Genomic DNA, 21,325 nt, shown 5'->3' on the forward strand with positions numbered 1-21,325 from the left:
AACACCCTGGACGTACTCTGGGGAGGCACCTGCCAAAATGCCCCCATATGGAAGCTATTGTTGCAATATGTTGCACTTGGTGTTTCCTTCAAAAACAGCTCAGAATTTCTAGTTGGATCAAAATAGGGCTACTGGAGCTGGCTGATGAAAAACATTCAACTAGTACTTTTCCACCTACACCAGACTCATTTCCAGACTCATTTCAAAGTGTTCATGTTGCTCTTTAAACTCCTAAACAGCTTTGTCCAAAGTACCTCAAATACTGTCACCTTCCTGGACTCTTAGGTCATCTGCAGAGGTCCCTCTCAGGCTGTCCTTACCATTTAAGGTCCTGTTTGGTGGCAGTGGCACCTTGTTTCTAGAATGCCTTCCCTAGATAGGTTCCCCTTGCACCTGCTTTATGATCCTCCACAGAACAGGTCTTGCTGCTGCCGTTTTTACGCGTTTTAGTTTTGTGTTGTTTTATTTTTGCTTTAATAGTTATGGTTTAATTGTTCTTCTTGTTTACCACCCAAAGAATGTTAGGTATTGGGCAGTATGGAAATATTGTTATTAAATAGTCTTAATACTAGTAGAAATAAGTAATAAATTAAAGATACAAGAGTCTGGTCTTATTTCCAGCAGAGGAGCAATATTAAACTCTGCGATTATGCACATTCCGTTATCATTTTCTTTTTCACAATTGTGATATCTAAGTATTCAGAAAACCACATACAAATCTGTTTTCTTGTTAATTGTATACCTAATGTTCACAACAAATACTAGTACCACCACTTCACCACCTTAAGCTCCTTACGAATTAAAATATATACCACATAATTTGTGAGTTATTTGAAGAAGACCATAAAAGGTTCTCAGAAAGAGGTAGAAAATGAAGGTTAAAATAAAATGCTGAAAGAAGAAGTAGATAGATAGATGATAGATAGATAATAGATAGATAGATGATAGAAAGAAAGAAAGAATGACATACAAGTACTCTAATAAAATATGGCATAATGAATTTAATAATGTTTTAAGAACAGTGTTTGATATGGGTGCACAGTAATAAATTGGCTTCTTGCTGCCCAACAAATGGCTGGTGGAATGGGAGGCGAGCCAGTCCCAACCCCTTCTAAGATAGGTATCTGATGTTGCAAACCTGACACACTAATTCCAAATCCAGTGTCAGGCTTCATTTGCAAATGATCTCAATAGCTATGATTCAACTCCAGAAACCATGTGCATAGCACACCTTTGTGTATATGGTACTTCATCCAACAAGAAAACACACACACAAAAGCCTGCCCAGTTCTACACACACATCACCTTTGATGGAATGCAGAGATTGTCAACACACTGTGTCAGGTGTGGGGAATCTTTGCCCCCGCCCGCTGTTGCTGAACTACAACTCCCATCAACCCCAGCAAGCATGACCAGTAGCCCTATGTTGTTTTCAAGGGCATTAAAACGACTTTTCTTTTTTAAAAAAAGAAGATGGCATTTACGTGCAAATAAACCCTATCTATTAATTATATTTATACCACCCTTTCCCCCAGTGAACTGAGAGCAGCTTACGTGTAATTCCCAGGTGTCTTCGGTTCAGCATTTGAACTGTATTTTTTCAACCATTCTCAGAGCTCAGTTACAGTGTACTTAAGCTGAAGTATTTAATGTGATTTAATGCCAATTCGCAAATGTACATATAATATTTGTTTTCTCTCCACGACGACTTCCCACTGAGTGTGCAAATTGACTCCATTTACAAGCATTGTGTTTGAAGTGCTATGAAAGTTTGCTCTGTGCTGCTTGACTTGCTATGGTTCATTCATGCATGCAAGCCCCTACTTAATTTTACAGTTATCAAATATAAATAAATGGATGTGTGACCCAGTCCTAATAGCTCCATTCTCTTCAATCCAACCACATTGGCTTAATATTTAAGTCTTAAATCTTCCTTCCGTTCTTCCTTAACTGCTTTTTGGATCGGCTCTTGTGTCAGTTTTACTCCTTTTACCTCAGAGCATTTAGTTCCCAACAATGTATACTGCAGGTTTATTTATGGAGTGTCTATATATTTCCTGTAATTTGGAAAAACAAAAACCCTTTGCAGCAGTTGTGCAACTCAATACGATCAAAGAGCATGACAGATATGTTTGAAACGTGGAAAAAAAATAAAATGGGTTCCTTGCCTCTAGGGATCTCAGCTTTCCCCACATCTTTGTCAATATCAAGTTGATGTATTCCTATGAGAACAAAATACACATGAAGTAAGAGTAAGAAGAGGAAAAGTTAAACCTGCCTTCCCAACCCCCTCCCCTGTTGGCTTCCCACTACCCAGTCCTTCTACTGCCTTCCCAACGCCCCAGGCTTACTGAGTAGTGGGGATTACGGGCTCACTTGTTATTATTCTTATGGGCATCCAGGAACACTGCAAAGCAAAGTGTCTGCCTGGAGCCATCTACCATCTTTATATCCCAAGGATACCTATGGGGCCCAAAGGCATTCTGGGAAATGAATATGATAGGGGATAGGGACCAGTGCTTCACTTTGAAATGATCCCAGCTGCCCAGAGGGAGGAAAAAAAACCTAAAAATCAAAAGGAGTTTTGCTGGGCAGCAAGGATGGTATCTGTAGGTGCACTGGGAAATCCCAGGGTAAGGCTACATACATTTTATATATGCCATTTTATCTATCCCCTAAATTTTCCTGGTGAATGCTATGCTTCCAATCTACAGAATATTCCAGGTCAATTTTGAAGATACACTGAAGAAATGGGGAATTGAGAAACAGGGCCTGTTACACAGAGGAAAGCAGGGTCATATTTCACTTCAGTTGCAAGGTAATTGGAGTTGTTACATGTTATAAGTGAAGACCAATAGAAACATCTTCCACAATATTTGCACATTTCACCAGAAGACCAACCTCTGGATTTGGGCCAGGGCAATGCTTCCAAATTTTCCTATGGAATGAAATATTACATAATATAAGGCTATACAAAGTCCTTAACAGCTTGGGACCAGTTGACTTACAAGGTTGCCTTGTGCACTATGTGTCTACTTGACAGCTTCAGTCTGTGGAACTGGCACTACTACAGGTGCCCCATGATACTCTGTGCACAGTTGTAAGAAATTATTATTTTAGTGTGGCAGCAGCTACACTTTGGATATCTATGCCTACTGACATCAGACTTTTGCTGTACTCTTTCTAGTACATGCTTAAAACATTTTTGTTGAGGCAAGTCTATCCAGAGACAGAGATGTTGATGCATTTTAATCTCTTTTACTGTTAATTTTAAAAGCTTTAATTTTTTAAAAATTGATTTAAATGATTGTCAATTTAAACTGTTTTAATTGACCATTTTACAGTTCTTGTAAAACGCTTAGAGGTTTTGTTACAATTAAGCTGCATATAAACTTTGTTACATACAATAAAATAAAATATGATAAAATAAGATGAAAGGTTATATAGCTGGATCTGCAAATGCAGGTCTATGCAGGGCTTTGTGGATAAAAGTTTATTTGCCTGATTCTCAAGGCTGGCTAGTTCTGCATTCCACATATTAGCTACATGAGATCCAGCCACCTTTGAAAATAGGCAAAGAACCAAGGAAGAGAATCATTCTACCTGAAGTTCCAACACCTTCAAGATCCTTAATTGTCAAAATAGCTGGATGGTCCAACATATAAGCAAGTTTTATCTGTCCCTTTGCCACCTCCAATTATCTATACTATATTTGGGCTGAAACAAATGCAAATAGACAAATTCACTTTCAAAATGCATTTGAAAGTCACACCACAAAGTTCACAAAGTTCACAATGCCTGCAGAATCAACAAAGAGACGCTTTAAAAACAAACCCACTGTAATGCAGGAATATGCAGTTGTCCCATAATGGGATTGAACCTGGAACTTTGGCATTATCAGCACTACACTCTAACTAACTGAGCTATTCATGTCTGGTCATGGTCAGAATTAGATCTGCCAGAAGTTCCATTTCTTTCTTTCTTTCTGAATTTAAATCAGACTTCTTCAATTTTTTTAAAAAAGAAGTAGATACCAAATCCCCCCCTCAATTAATTGCCAGTAAGTCAAGTCAAATGCAAGTTTAACATAGTATTTGAGCCATATCAGGCAAAATTCAAAATTATGCCTTTAGAGAGCTTGTGTTGCCCATTTGCTGCAAGAAAATTGGGAATTTGCTTCGATTTTCTTTGATAAACACATTCAATATGGGCAAAGGTTTTCTTTATCTTCTAGGAATTGCTGTGAGGATTAAGCAATGCTGAATCTCATGAAACCCCAGATGGATTTGAAAACTAGTTCTCATGCTTATTATATCCAAATTGGATTAATCTGTTTCTTTGTCTGTGGTGTTCCATCACTGTTTCTGCAAGGACTGTGGTTTGGTCCAAAACGTGACAGCAAAAATGATTGTATATTCCCAAAGGAAACAGCCACACAAAATACACTTCTCCAACTCTGAATTATTTGTCTCACTTTTTCTTCCCAAGTAGCACAATCTTAAGCAGGTTTACCTGGAATTAAACTCCACTGCATTTAGTGGGCCTAGTCCACAGGTAGCCCAAATGATAACCTCCAGACGCTGTGGACTGGGGCTTCATAGTTTGAAGTACTGTACAACACACACGTTGCTCAAAATCCATAAGAAGATCTCAACATGAGCATTTCCTATTGCTATTTTGCATTTTGTCACAAAGCAATTTTGTTTTAGATTCTACCACATCACCACTCGATGCAAGTCTAGTCAGTTTTGTTCCATTCAAGAATGCACCTCATACGTGTCAGACAGTTTGCCTGAATTTTCCATTTATATTGTATTAATACAAAGCTTTTTTAAAAGCCAGCTTCTGCCACCTCCCAATATACTTTTCTCTGTTTCTCTTTCTAGTCCTGGAAACAAAAGACGAAAGCCCCTAAAATCTGATTTATAATGAGAAATTAGAGAAATGTGCAGGCTTGATTTAGCCCACCACAGCATACAGCTCACAGATGTTCCCAACCTTTTGGATGAAGGGATCTGTACAATCCTGGCCTGACAGTGGCTGGAGAAGCTGCCAACCTGACTGAGCTAGAGCTAGAAGAAAGTCCTTTTTCTGGCTGTGGGGAATCTGATGCAAGCTCCATATCCAGCCATACCTGAAATTACATGGCCATGGCAGGATGGGGGGGGGGGGGGACAGGTGTCTTACACAATGGATTTCATTCAGTTGGGTGAAGCTTACAAAACAATCCTGAGAGGCTAGAGACAACCTGAATGGCAGAGCCATCATTGCATCTGAAGCACTGCTAAGTTGGGAAGGCAAATTTGAGGGCCCTGTATGGGATTTGTGGCAGTTTTGATCCCATGAATGCAAAGCCTCTGGTACTCCAGTCTATCTGGCTGAGGGGAGATATATCTCTCCACCAATGGGAGCATTGCTGGCAGCAGCTTCCTATCTACTATGGCAGACTTGGCAGAATCTCCTCCCCTCCTTCCATCTTGTTCTTTGGCCATGACTTTTGACTTGGGTGTTATTTGTTTAGCTGTTTGAAGAAAGGTCATCTTGATGAGTATGCAAATTTCAAAACAAATCTAGAAATTCACAATAGTTCAGCACAGCCCTAATGAGTGCTCATATGGAAGCATGTAAATGACTAACAGATTGGTCTGTGCAAATTATTTTGCTTAATTTTCTAATTTTAATGAGAGCACAGTGGATTAAACCTTGGTCTTCAGTTCATTTCTGTGATTGTTAAATAATTAGACAAGTCATATTTTAACTGGCTTTGGATGGATTGCAAAGATTTGTTTAATAATTGATTTTTTTTCAATTATATGTGAAGATATCAGTATATTGAGTGCAATTAAAATAACTGTACAAATGAGGGTACTTTATGCAGACAGATTTATTTATTAGATACAATCTAATTCCCTAATAATGGCAAGCTATTGTATGTGTGAATCCTTTTAGACTAATTTCTGTCAGACATGAAAGATATTTAAAGCATTTCAATAGAGTGAGTACTCAGAAGCATTTTAGTAGAGCTTGCCTGCCTGCCTGAAATGAATATACAGTGTTTCACCTAATTAATATTTTGAAAGACTTACATCATTAATGGTATTTAAAAGAAGACCAGTGTATCTTATATGAACCTATTAAATTGAATAGACCATTAGAGCTATCCCATATCTTGCTTATTGAATTCCATTTAAGTACATGGAGAACACAAACCTTCTACATTTGAAAAACCCCTCAGAAAATCAGAGGGTTTGATCAGATTAACATTTAAGGGAATAATCTTCTGACATCATCTCACAAAGAAAAATAATTCAACAGGTGTGTCTGTGTGTGTGTGTGTGTGTGTGTACATACACACATACATAAATTCTTTAAAACAACCTATGAGAAACATATATAGCATAATGTTTTCTGCCCTAGACTGTTTATAACTTATTTCTTATCTCTCTGTCCTGCCTGACACTGTAGTACCCCATCACTGGAAATGCAGAAGCTAACATCTACAGTATTGTACAATAAACTGATGGGAATATTCTAGGGGAAAGATTGTACCTCCCACTTTCCCCAGGACACCATGTTAACCACTAATCATCTACATTTGCAGACCTAAAATAACATTTGTGATGTCAATATAATGGCAACCTCTGGATATAAATACAAGCTGACTGTACTGAATCTTTTAAAATTAGACAATATACTATTTTCAATTGTTCACTCCCACACTTAGCTTGGAAACAGCAGTCATTTAGTGGTTCTCAGAAGGACCTTACAAACTGTATCTACTTTGAAAGTGATTACCTTACATTTTGTAAGATATACGAGTCTCACCTGCCAGGGTTTTGTAATCTACCAAGTCGAACATGACAATGGCCACAGCTGACCAGGTAACAATGAGTGCAGCGACAAGCAGCCATGCTGCTGGTGAGCTGAATGTGGTGGCAAAGTCTTCTGAAACTTTCTTGGACACTTTCACATGTGGCATGGGGACTGTTCCATTCTTGTTGTCTATCACTGTAGTGGTGGACACAGGTCCTAAGAAACAGGTAAAAGAGATGATATAAATGCACAAGTCTTGACAGTTGCACCTCCCAGCATTAAGGAAACATTTATACATTTGTAGAATTTAATGCACAATACAAAAATGAGATTTTGCCCTCAGAGCTCAATAATAACAAAGCTGCGGATGGAATCATGAGAAGAAAATTTAAATTGCATATATCTATAGCAGAGCTTGCTTGAAGGACTGGATCACCATGGCTTAGTTCTGGAAACTGTCTTCAGTTCCAGAACAGGTAGAAGGCTTTTGAGCATGAACACATGTTCTCTGTCTTGCCACAAATTAACAACATCTGCTGTAGTCTCCACATTTAGGAATATTGGGGCTAGGGTTCAAATTAAACCAAAATAAGTTTTATTGTACAAGCCAAAGGCCATGACAAAACCCTACACACAGTGTCAGGAAAAGAAATAACTGTATATAAAAAATAGAGCCACTGCCTGAAGTCTAGGGTTCATAAAGCTGTAGGGCATGATTGCCTGACACCTTTCAAGTCCTGGCATTTCTCCAGATTCTACTATAGTTTAAGAAATTAAGCACTGATCAGAAGCAGTAAGTATTTAACTTACAAATGGGCAATCTAACAGCATGCTATTATGTAAGTCAGTGCAAAGATAACTGAATTCATATAACACGCTGACACAGCTGCTGTGTTCCATCGCATTACTTCCACAGAAAATAAATTTAACATGGGAAAGATGTCTCAATTGCCCCTTGACCCTTGTATTTAACTAAAACCCTCAACAGAGTTTGATTCTCCCCCATAAAAAGTCATAAAATGTTCATGATGCAAGTGAAATAATGCCAAATGAAGGCTACACATCAACTTTATTTTTGACTTTTTAAAAATTGGACCCTGCCTTTTCCCTAAGGAGCTCAGTGTATTGTGGACTGCATTACACACTTGTATCTTCACAACAACTCATTGAAGTAAGGTTTGTATGAAAGAGAAAGATTGGCTCAATGTCACCCAGCGACCATCATGGCAGAAATTTCTACCCAAGTCTCCCTAGTCCAAGTCCAATGCGTTATTTGCCTCATCACACTACTTCTCTAAATATATGCAGATCTAAAGTTATACATTTAAATGAACCTCCAGACCCTTGGAATAATAATTTTTAAAATCACAACACGTCTATCTAACTGGTAACCACCTAACTTCTTCCAAAATATGAGAGCTAGCTAAGTTGAAGCTCAAGGATAGATTTCAGCAAAATATAGTAAGGTAATGCCATATGCCAATTTCAAAAAAGTCATCGCCACCTGTCAGCTGGCTAAGTGATAGCTACATCTTTATGACACACTAGTATTTAGCATACTTCCATTTTAGCAGTTAAGAACACTATATTCTGCACACAGTTCAATAGAGCGGTAGTCTCTGGTTTCATTATATAATATTCCATGGTGCTAAAATTAAAATACTTAAAAGCAACAAGCAGAAGGATACTTTCACATGTTTTTCTCTACTCTAACTACCCCAACCCCACCTTTTTGCTTTTTGTAACGGGAGTGGTGATGCCTACATACATCCACACAGTCTGCATCAGTTCTCCATTCAGTTGGCAATGCCAGCAGTCCATTGTGAGCCTCTGTGTAGCTCTGATTGGCTAAATGTTGTCGCTGTTGCCAGGATAATGACCAGTTTGAAGACCAATAAGGCACCAAAGCTGCATCCAATCAGATCCGGCTATGTGACTTGATGGCAAAGCTTCTTAAATAGGCATTGTCCTCACTCTGCATGATTTCTTTTGCCCTCTGTGAGCCACAGCTGCGCCATATATTTAAGGCACTCTTATACCACTTTAGATGATGCCTTCCCCTAAAGGATCCTGGGAGCTGTAGTTTGTTAAGGATGCAGAAGTGTTTTAGGACACCCCCTCACAGAGCTACAATTCTCAGAGCAGTTTAACAATCTTCTCTGGGATTCTTTGGAAGAACCCATGTCTATTAATAAAGTGGTATATAAGTGCTTTAAATGTATGGCTGATTGGTTACACAATGATGTCAGTGTTACCCGGATAGAGACTTTTGCGGTCTCTCTAAAAATGTTTTGGATTCTTCCAAAGCCTTTATTCCTGGCTTTAAAAGCTGCCAAGGAAGATTAACTATCTTCATATTGATAAAGAAGTAATCAACCCAACAACAATTGTTTTCAAAGTTACTGAAAGCCCAAGAATTCACACTTTCCTAGTGATCCATTTTAGGAATGCCCTAGTAATTGTATGTTTTTACATTATGCGGATTAATGCACTACCATTTAATAGTCTGCAAAAACAAATTCCGCATTCAAAAGATTGTAAGGTTGGGTACAGAGGGAAAATGACGAAGATGGTGTCCCATTAGAATTCAAGTGCTATTTTCACAGATTGCCTATTACCCTCAGAGCTAAAATCTTGGAAGCACTTGACTTTCTTATATTAGAAGGTGAGATGCTTATGGAATGCTTCACTATCAAATCCCTCCACAATTTTACAGGATAAAATGTGAATTTACTTTTCTAGAAATGTTTACTATGAGTACTGTTCGAATCCATGGCTATTCCGGGCTGAATTTTTGAAGAGGGTAGCAGGTTGGGAGTGAAGGAAGAGGTAGTGGTGCTGCAGTTGTAGAAACCTATTTTCACATCTAAGGAAGTATCTTGACCTCTTTGTGTAAATAAAATAATTTAGCAGGCATCCTAGAGTTAAGAAGCCCTAGCAAGGCTCAAGTCCTCATGAAAATAATTTGATTCTCTGTTCAGCTCAGTATTTCAACATGCCTGCTATACTAAGGGGTGGGGAGAGTACAACTTGGTACATATTGGGACAGTAGCAATGCATGCTTCCAATAGGTGCTATAAGGTGGAGTCTATGGGAAAGGTAGGCAAGGTTTCTTGGGATACCCAAGGAATCATTACAATGTCCTCTACTGGCAGCAGATGTGTGCTGGTCTTGCACCAAGCCTAGGCATTCAGTTTTGACTGACCGGTATCCAGGAGGATCAAGACACCTTGAAGGCCCACAGTCATGGACTGGAAGTCAATCTTCACAATTGGAGCTATTGTCCTTACAATCATTTGTGAAGATCACAGACTCCCTCAGTCTCGCCATGGTTTTCAGAGCTAATGGTTTTCAGAGCTGACAAAAGCTATTCTAATTGGCCTCCTTGTCAGCTCTGCAGTTCTAACCCATTTTGCTTTTGTACACAATTTCCCTTGTTCTTTGTCCTCTTTTCATCTCACATTCCTTTCAAACATCCCAATGCTGATCAAGTGATTTGTTTTACACTCAAGATTTCTAACTTGTGATGTCGTGTAAGCCGAACAAGATTGGCATGCTACATAGCTTTTGCCACTTACATGAAATGTGGTCTTATTTATGAATGATGCATTTGGTTCATGAATACTGTCTCATATACTTAGATACAATCCATATGCTTATTTCTTTTTCTTTTCCATTTTAAATACATCTCTTATTCCATGTCCCTCAGCATAATTTTGGTTCAGTCAAATTGCACCAGGAGGGAATGTCTGCTGAGTAACAAACAGTTATAAAGATCTACTATACAATGCAAAATTACAAATCAGTTACAGTACGCATTCAAAAGTTGAATGTTGGTGATTACGAGAGGTGAGTGTGCATAACACATTCTACTTCTGCTGCTACAGTGGCTGCTACTATATAACAGTTATATAGGTCCATTGGTGCCAGTATATAGCATTACCTAAAACAATCTACAGGAGCCACATCTTATATTAAACACTAGGAAGCTAAGCAGGTAAATCTAGTGTTTTTCTGAAATTCTCTTGATCTGATTCACAGCACCACCAAATTTTGGAGTTTCAAGCCCATAGAAAATAAAGGTACAGAAAGGGGCAAATCATTTCATTCCTAAGTAAACTCACCTGACTCCCCATATTTCTCCCATGGAATATCCATATGGTGTGCAGCTTTTTCCAGCTTCACTTCAAGACACAAGAAGTTGAAGAGCAAAGGTGCTTGCTAGGCGGAGAGGTGAATCAAGTCTGAATTACACTGCTTGCATGATTGTTCTTTAACCATAAAAATGGAGTACTGGGGATAATTCAATTCTTTCCTCCGGTGCCTCAGTCTCAACAAAAAGCTCCCTTCATCGAAACTGTTATTTGGTATGGTAGGATACTCCTGTTGCCCTCATAACAAACAGCATCTTTAGATGAGTATTTTTTTTATATAAAAAAAGATGTAACATTGTGCACAGGGCTACAAATGATTTCTACAACACACATCCTTGTTTATTGGTACCAACTGTTGTGGTTTCACCTCAGATCGTATAAATCTTTCGCCTTTTATTGGTACCAACTGTTGTGAAGTCATCACACTAAAAGCTATTATTAGTTACTAAAAACAGGGTTGGATTAATTGTTCTGCCGATAGCACAGTGCTAGACTTCAGCTGAATTATGAAAGGTGTTATGTATTTATCTGGAGCTCGCAGTGTACTGGCTTGCTCATCACTACAAGTTTCCCCTTGTGGTCTTCAAATGCAGGGTGTGCTCTGGGGGTTGATTTTCAGAATAAATACAGATGACCATTTACCAAGATGGTAACTTGCTAATACTGAGGAAGTTATACCATTCACCAGGACGATAACTTGCTATGATAAGGATATAATCACTGGGAAAATATATATCATTTTGTCAGGTGGGGAAGTAAATCTCATCCATCTGGGGACAGAGCTGACTTGAGTTCTCACAAGGACTCCACTCAGGTCCGTTCCCAGGGAATAAAAGGGAAAACTCACCTCACCTTCCATCACATCTCCCATACATCCTCCCTGTAGTCAGGCTTGCACCTATCCATCATTGGGGCTAGCGGTTTTGTTTTGTTTTTACCTTGCTACAGATTATAATTGGTTGCTATTATTTTGGGAAGAATTTTTCCTTCAGGGAAATTGGCCAACCTGGGGTTTTTGCCTATCTCTTAGCAACTGTCACAACTTTAGTGGGTAGGGCATTGGGTGAAGCCTTAGTCATGGTTGAAGGGGAGGTTGTAAACCTCTGCCTGCATCTCCAAGGGAATGAGGTATTCTGTTAAAGGGATCCTGGAATAAGTGCTCCTCTCCAAGTGCCCAGTCAGGGACTAGGGTCATAGCATCCCTTCAAAAGGAGAACCACATGGGGTAGTACCTATTTAATGTATGTCTTGGATTTCTTCGCCACTGGTTCAACCACTGGGAGAATCATCCAGCAGGTAGGCTGGTTGATACGGGTTACACCCAATGCCTAAGCCCAAACGCCTTACATCTGTAATCAATAAAATTGTGGCCTAATTTGAACCAAAGATTGTTGTCACGAGCGGTCATTCAGTTACATTGCACAGAGCAGGTCGGCAGGCTCATGTCTTCTGGGCATGCAAAAATTACCTCCCTTCCTTTTCCGTTGTTGGAAGTTTCTGCTGGATCAAAAAGTTTTGCATCAGCAGAGAACCATGATGCAGCCAATGTTTCAGGTCTGAGAATTTAAATGTCATGTTCCTGTATGTGCATTGCCCACCGTACAGCAAAACATTACTATGATCTTGTGCTGCATGAGGGCCTTTGCAAATGAGGGTATGAGCCATAAGCTCCAGGTGCCTGTAATTAAAAGGACCTGAGGAAATGCGGTTGGGAATTTTTTTTTGGCAACGATTGCCCATTAGAATAAAGTAGACAATGCTAGGTTGCATATTGTATATGGCAGCTTCACATGGTCATACTAATGCTTGCAAAGGAATATGTATTATTCTTCCGAGATGAGGGGCAATTCAGAATATGGTTTTATCTACTGCAGGATTAAATAGAAAATTGCACTTAACAATTGAATTTATAAGTTGTCATGTAAAATTATACACAAAACCATCTTTCCTACATAAAGGCCTAATAGGGCTTTGCATGGGAAAATCCTACACAGAAGAAATTTGAGAACTGAGCTTTTGAAGGCAGGGGACTACAGACAACACTCTTTAGAAAGAGTTTCTGATCTGCTTGTTGCCTCTGCCTTCTTTATTTTTAAAAGGAATTTGCATGAAAACAAGATCTCTTTTTCTAAAGAGTTCATCAGCTCCCGCTGCTTACATCCACCTGGAGTCATAATCCTGCCTTTGTGATATCATAATCATTTTCACATCAATATATTGTGAGGATTATGGTTACTTTAACTGAGAATGAAGCAGTGGGGACATCTGGTTTTTGTTTTTGTGTAAAAGCAGTATACTATTTTAATGCAAATATGTTTAATAAAAGGCCAAAAATGTAAACTGTGTGAATGTACTTTTCTTTTCTCCTAAACAGAATATTTTTCAATGGCTCCATAGTGCATTCATATCCTTACAAATTAAAAAGCAACAAAAACCAGAGATTTCCAAAACTTGATAGCCATTATAGCAGGGGCAGGCATAAAACTGATAAGGCTCTAATGGTAGACCTCAGTATAATGCACAGTAGATCATCAAGGATTTCTGGCTCCTAAATATGTAACAATAGCAACTACAAAACAATGTTTGTTTGCTTTTTTCCTAATTAGTCTGAAGATGAAGAAAGGCAGTAGTGGGGAGACCAATAATGGGTTTTTGTGATAAAATGACTGTGTGCTGATTCTGGTACCAAAAAGAATTTCTGCATCTGTTCAGAGGCATTCTCTGTCTTAATGCTAACTGCACATCCACCCAACATCCCCAACCACTATTTTACACCTGGTTCTGGTTGGTGGACATCAGCACTGTAATAAAAAGCAAAGTAGTTTTCAAAAGCTTAAAATCTGCTCATCCCTGATCTGAAGAGTATAGGAAATATCTAACTGATGTACCTGTTTCCTTGCATGACATAGAAGCATCCCATATCTAAACATATTTATTTATAGCCAGCAAAATTCTTGCTAGTGCAAGGGGACTTTCCCTCCGCTCCTCCCCACCCACATGTGCTCCATAATCAGCTCCAGATGGTCAAGGGGACCCCCAGAACACTGAGTATAGAGAGAGCAGAAGTGCAATAAGATAATTTTCAGAGAGGAGAAACACTTGCACTGATGGAACGATCTCCTTAGTGCTATGTTGCATACAATTCTTAGTATGGCATAAGCTTTCATGGACTCAAGCCAACTTTGCCAGATACATGGGCTTGAGTCCATAAAAGGTTATGCCTTAATAAATGTGCTAGACTTTAAGGTGCCACAACACCTTTAGATCATTTTTGCTGCAAGAAACTTAACACAAACACATCTCTGGAAATTTATTTTAAAGCATTTTAGCCAATACCCCCGCCAGGAGCTTAAGGCCACATATATGGTACTTCTTCCTGCCCCCAGTCTAAAAAAACTTAAAATCCTATGAGGTTGACAAGGCTAAGAAAAAATAACTGGCATTAAGTCTCTAATCTATAAGAGCACAGTCACATATTTCTAAACCCCATCTATAACTTCCAGATGGCAAGCATATCATGGAAAAAAGTAATCTGGAAGACTTTTTTTCCTTAAAACGATTGGAGTAGTAATTTCATGGCCCATTCAAAGGAGAATTTTGAAAAGCACGCTCAGTTTATTGTGAATGTATATGAAGATGAATACTGTTCCTATGAAGACATTTGGACCCCTCTTTTTATGCAACTGTAGGATTTTATGTAAGGGCTTTTTATGCGCTCCAGCTTTATTCAATCGTTACAACTAGGGAAAGGGGATTAGCATCAAAAAGTCTTCAGACGCTATTGTTGATCCTGTCAAAACACTCCCGCACAATTGTGAGTGTATTGTATAGTCCCACACAATCATTTCTGCTTTAAATGACTGTGAAGAGAGCAAAGTCCTAAAGCCTAGGTTTCAAATACTTAAAAGAACATAATAGCAGGTTTTAGCGGGATACTGTGTACACAGTCTATGTCATCTGTAGCTACATCACCTTTGGCAGGTAATCTCTGCAAAGACCACAAGATCAGCAGGATTAACAGTAGCTGGTCCAAGTATTCTTAATAGCACCTTTTCTCTTCAGCAGCATGAACTACTGTGTAGGTTTAAGAGAGCAAAGCATTTTTGAACTTTTGGATGGATAGAAAGCAGGGCTATACAGGGGGAAGAGAGAGAAAGGAATTCCAGAAGCCTGTGGTAAAATGAAAAGAGGCTCATGAATCCAGAAACAGCAGTGTTAGATGGCAGTAGCCACATTATTCAAACTTCCAACAGACCCAGCCAGCAGGGCCAATGGTAAGGGTTAACAGAAGTTACAGTCCAGTCAAAGTGGAGGGCAGAAGTTTCCCCATCTCCGATTTAAAGGTAAAGGGACTCCTGTCCATTAGGTCCAGTCGTGACCGACTCTGGGGTTGCGGCGCTCATCTTGCTTTATTGGCCGAGGGAGCGGGCGTACAGCTTTCGGGCCATGTGGCCAGCATTACTAAGCCACTTCTGGCGAACCAGAGCAGTGCATGGAAACACCGTTTACCTTCCCGCTGGAGTGGTACCTGTTTATCTACTTGCACTTTGACGTGCTTTCAAACTGCTAGCTTGGCAGGAGCAGAGACCGAGCAACGGGAGCTCACTCCGTCGCAGGGATTCGAACTGGCGACCTTCTGATCGGCAAGTCCTAGGCTTTGTGGTTTAACCCACAGTGCCACCTGTGTCCCATCTCCGGTTTAGATACCAGTATATAGTTGATTGTGAAATGAAAAAAAGGAGAGTCAGCATTCTAGTTAGGCTTAATGGATGAATCTGTCAGTTTTGGTTTCTCTCCATTTCCTATTTTTTCAGTTCTTCACATCTCCACAGAAATTTGTGGTTTGCTTTTATTTATTTTTTAAGTACTCGTGAAAATTTGTCAGCATTTTTGTGATAATTTCTCCTAATATATACATTTTTGGATGCAGTTTTTACCAACATACGTATATGTAAGCAACTTTTCCTAACAGAATGCATTTTTGTATGTTACTTTCACTAAAATATGCTCTTCTACACATGCTTTCACCCAGATATAAACAGTTTCTTGTTGGAGGACTGTATTGCAAAATTCAGCAAAGTACAGATTCTGAGCAATAACTGTTTTCTTTCATGCATTGGTTAAGAAGTAAGCAGGTCCTCATTAAAAAGCAAATGAAATTGAATTCCTCCCCCCACTCTCCCCCCAACATCCACTATGTTCTTCAGGGATGAAACAGAACTAATTCGTTCTGGAATCCACCAAAACAATTTTGCCTACTCAGTTATAGTGGACAAGACGAAAGTTTCCAAAACTTTGCCTTTTTGAACTTAAAATAATCTGCTGTTATCCTAGCTAAGTTGAAAACTGTCTTCCAAAGTTTCCTCATTACTAGCACAAAACTTTCATAATAATAACTTCACCAGCCTGATAATATTATTCAGATCTTAATCAGTCTGTTTGATATTTATAATAAGAATCTAAAATCTACTTATTTATTCAACGTACACCTCTGTATTTCACAGCCTACTGGATTGTGGTCATTCATCATGTCACCTTTCTTTATTCATTTCCTTTCCTGCTATATAAATAGTGCTGGACTTTGACATTAATTAGATAAGCAATAATCATAAAAAATGTGTACTTCCAGTTTTATTGAAACTGGGTGTTCACAATACTGTTTTAGCCTCTCACAACTTACTGTTGCATTACAGATTTTAAAGTTTACTTCTTTTTTTTCTTTCTTATTTCTTCAAAAGTAAAATAATTATGGGCTAAATCCAACCCAGATAATTTTGTAGCAAAATGAAGAGCTTTATATGTGTGATATAAAATAAATTAACAGTAATATGGGCTATCATATCCACAAAGCAAAATAATCAGAGATTCAGTTCACAAGAGTACTCCTGTTTTGCCATAAAATTAACGAGCCGTAGTCCTGAAATTACAATGAGCTTCTAAAGATATGGAAAACCATCCACTATCTGCATATTCTCCAGAAATGTCACCTGAATCCAATGCAAAATAAAGTATAAAATAATGAAACTTTGATTCTCTGGCCATTTGAGCTAAAGCACTTAAATAGACTCACTTAGCTCCACCCAGGAATGAAGAGGAAGAGGGGTGGCAGATTGAATGTGGACTTTCACAGTTGGATTCCATATTAAGCATGGAAGAAATATAGGGATTGAAAGGCCACTTGAGAATAGGGATTACTGGTAAGTAAGAAGACTGAATCATTGCATATTTCCTATAGACCCCTTGAGTGTTAAGATCAGCAGTGGGGGCCATTTTAGTTGTTCTACTACTCTCAGACATTTGGGGGGTGCAAGCAAAAAAAAGCATTCTGTATGGTAGCACCTTTGCTGTGGAATTCCTTCTCCGCAGAGCATCTTCACAATATTCATTTTGTCGGATGCTGAAGACGTACCTCATTACCCTGGCCTTTTACACCTGAGATATATATTCTTGGACCCACCTTATCTTCTTGATTGTAATCTGTTTTGCCCACTTTTAATGTCTTTTTTTAATTGATGTAACATACCCTGGGACCTCACAGTGAAAGGCAAGTAAGAAATTAATGATATCAATATTCATTACTCCTATTCTTAGAAGAGAAAATTGTAAAATAAAGTGCAGCCAATCTAAAGAAGATAACTTAAATGGATTAAAAGCCTAAGAGAAATATTTGCAAACAGAATGTACAGTGGTACCTCGGGTTACAGATGCTTTAGGTTACAGACTCCGCTAACCCAGAAATAGTACCTCAGGTTAAGAACTTTACCTCAGAATGAGAACAGAAATCGCGTGGAGGTGGCATGGCGGCAGTGAGAGGCCCCATTAGCTAAAGTGGTACCTTAGGTTAAGAACAGTTTTAGGTTAAGAACGGACCTCCAGAACGAATGAAGTTCTTAACCTGAGGTACCACTATATCTCTGTTTAAGAAATTGTTTATAAAGACCAGGTTATCTATGTGTAACATGTTATGCAGCGAGTTGTCTTATGTTTACATAAAATACATACATTGGTGGAGACACATTTCATGTTGAAAATAGCCATGATACGTTGCACTCAAAAGGTCATGCCAACTCTTGCATACTTAACACAGGTGTAATTAGCTCTTTCAACTTAATTATATGCTGCTCTCATCACAAATTGGGTAACTGTAAATTGCACAACTTATATGTCCTCTTAGAAACCATATACCTATTTCTGTAATATATGATCTTCAGAAAATTCAGAGCAGTTCATAATGGATATCAAGATTTCATAGCTTATTCCTTGATTGAACAATTTAAAGAAAACCACATAATCAGCAGACCATAATAATAATGAACAATTCATTACCAATTTGATTTGCAGATAATGTCTGAGGGGATTGCAAAGTCTGGTTGTGCAGATAGGCAGAAGGGGTTTAGTTGCATATCCATCTTAAAATAATGAGCAATGTTTGCTCAGTCTTGAAAAACAAGCCAAATGATTTCAAACAATAGGAAAATTGCAATTGTAAGGCATGGGCCCTGATTCAGATCAAGAGCATGTTCTGGATTAGAACCCTGTGACTTTTTCTTCAAAGCAAAAGAAGCATGTCCCCACTTCCCCTCCCCTAGTATTTTTTATTGTAAACCGTAATTTGACCCTGTGATGTGACTCCTTTCCTCCACACCCTATTCTCTGCTGTGCTCTGCCTTGCCTCTTCCTTATGACATTGTGCTTGTATGGCACTTGTACAAAATTAAAAAATATTTTTTTAAATACAGTTGAGTACGTAGGAACAAGAAATTACAATTTCCCCATCTCTTAGATGTTTATAGGTTTAGATATACATTCTTTTATCACCTCTCACTGCCAAATGCATTAGCTTATTCAAGCTGACAAGCAAAGGTACGGCAAATATAATTTTGCGAGGAACATTTTTTTAATCAGCTTTAATGAGGAAAGAAACCCCAGCACATCACTGCCTTGAATAATCACAGAAAGAGTTACCTTAAATAAATTTATGCTAACTAAATATGATTTTGTAAACCCCTAGAAATCAAATCTGCATGCGTTTATGTGTGTGTTTTCCCTTAAGGCAGCTTTCAACATCAAAAGAATTTTTAGTTGATAAAATTGTTGTTGTCACTGTCAGCAGATCCTCTTAATCAAATAAAGTAACACTTTTTTGTTTTGCTCTTTACAAGACAAAGGGAAAAAACAATCAGCAGCAGCAGCACTTCGGTAATGAATTGCTGTTGAGTGGGAGGAGGGAATTGGTCCATGGCCTTGTAATGTCCAGGACAGATCATTACAATGAATGCAGCAGTGGTGGCACTTGGGAAGAGTGGAGCAGCAGCCATCTCCCAACACCAGCACCAAACTCATTAAGAAAAGCAGTGGTGAGGCTGGGAGAGCTACAAGTCAGTGGCAGCCTCAAAGGTGTGCATTGCCCCAACGCAAAGCTATCTGGACCTCGCCACCACTTGGACCCAACCCATCAGGGCAAGTGCAGCACCGTGGCTGTCCAGAGGGCACTGCTGCTGCTCCACACACACTTTCTCACATGCCACTGCTGTTATAATGCATTCTGTATGGGGCTTCCTATGAAAAAAAATTTGAACTGGTTCAAAATACAGTAGGCAATAGTTAAAAACCTTAATTCGCTACCAGTTCCCCTCTCCTACCCTGGGAGTAATTCAAAGAGATGGTTTTAACCTAAAGAGCTCTAAACGCACTGGGACCACAATATCTTATTTTATTTTTTTAAAATAATATTTATTACTTTCCAACAATTTAGGCATTACATAGAAAAAGAAAATAATACAATACAATACAAAAACAATACCTAACACTGAACTAACATAAACAATTTAAACTAAAAAAACAAAACAAAAACAATTTAAAACACATCAAATAGTTTCAATCTTTCATTCACTTATTTCCATGACCTCCTCACACCTCCCTTTTTGTATTCCACTTCTATTAGTTGTTTCAGCAATTCCTTTCCATCTTCCTCTGCTTTCTATCCTATAATTATCTTAACACATTTTGACCTTATTTTTCCCTTTAATTCTCTATTAATCTATTTATACTTAATTCCTTATAACATTTCTGCTGAAGCCATATAACTTCATTCCAACATTTTTCTAACATTCATTGATTTTACAATATTTCTGTAAATAGTCTTTAAACTTTTTCCAATCTTCTTCCACCGACTCTTCTCCCTGGTCTCGGATTCTGCCAGTCATTTCTGCCAATTCCATATAGTCCATCAACTTCATCTGCCATTCTTCCCGGGTGGGTAAATCTTGTGTCTTCCAATACTTCGCGATGAGTATTCTTGCTGCTGTTGTTGCATACATAAAAAAAGTTCTATCCTTCTTTGGCACCAATTGGCCGACCATGCCCAGGAGAAAGGCCTCTGGTTTCTTCAGAAAGGTATATTTGAATACCTTTTTCATTTCATTATAAATCATCTCCCAGCATGTCTTAATCCTTGGGCATGTCCACCAAAGGTGAAAGAATGTGCCTTCAGTCTCATTACATTTCCAACATTTATTTTCGGGCAAATGGTAAATTTTTGCAAGCTTGACTGGTGTCATGTACCACCTATAAATCATTTTCATTAAGTTTTCTCTTAAGGCATTACATGCCGTAAATTTCATACCTGTGGTCCATAACTGTTCCCAGTCAGCCATCATTATATTATGTCCGACATCTTGTGCCCATTTAATCATAGCTGATTTCACCGTTTCATCCTGGGTGTTCCATTTCAACAGCAAGTTATACATTTTTGACAAATTCTTAATTTTAGAGTCTAACAGTTCTGTTTCCAATTTTGATTTTTCCACCTGGAAGCCAACTTTTTTGTCCAAATTATATGCCTCCATTATTTGATAATAATGGAGCCAATCTCACACTTTATTTTTCAATTTTTCAAAGCTCTGCAATTTTAGTCTGTCTCCCTCTTGTTCCAGAATTTCCCAATATTTCAGCCATTTGGCCTCCATATTGAGTTTTTTTCTGTGCCTTCGCTTCCATTGGTGACAACCATCTTGGGGTTTTCTTTTCTAACAAATCTTTATATCTTATCCATACATTAAACAATGCTTTTCTAACAATATGATTTTTAAACGCTTTATGTGCTTTTACCTTATCATACCACAAATATGTATGCCAACCAAATATGTTATTAAAACCTTCTAGGTCCAACACATCAGTGTCTTCAAGTAGCAGCCATTCTCTCAGCCAACAAAAAGCAGCTGATTCATAATAGAGTTTTAGGTCTGGCAGGGCAAATCCACCTCTCAGGGACCACAATATCTTAAAGGCAGCCTGCACCAGTCTGAACTTGCTCATTTGCTAAGACCTTCAACTGGGGCATGTCTGTAGGTTTCCCC

At 38.5% G+C, this 21,325-nt stretch overlaps 1 protein-coding gene across 18 annotated transcripts in view; it reads right to left on the minus strand.

Moving 5' to 3' along the window:
- TRDN (triadin) overlaps window positions 1-21,325 on the minus strand; it is a 165,248-nt gene that overhangs the window by 136,032 nt on the left and 7,891 nt on the right. For 17 of the 18 annotated variants that reach the window (XM_080999612.1, XM_080999605.1, XM_080999610.1 and 14 more), the window contains exons 2-3: window positions 6,826-7,029; window positions 2,169-2,222 (exon numbers count right to left, since the gene is read on the minus strand). In XM_080999612.1, coding sequence (XP_080855738.1) covers window positions 2,169-2,222; window positions 6,826-7,029 — 258 coding nt within the window. The remainder of the gene's footprint in view (window positions 1-2,168; window positions 2,223-6,825; window positions 7,030-21,325) is intronic. The other variant, XM_080999611.1, reaches the window with a different exon arrangement.

The sequence above is a fragment of the Podarcis pityusensis genome (assembly GCF_964106645.2).
Source record: "Podarcis pityusensis genome assembly, chromosome: 3".
NCBI classification, from domain to species: Eukaryota; Metazoa; Chordata; class Lepidosauria; order Squamata; family Lacertidae; genus Podarcis; species Podarcis pityusensis.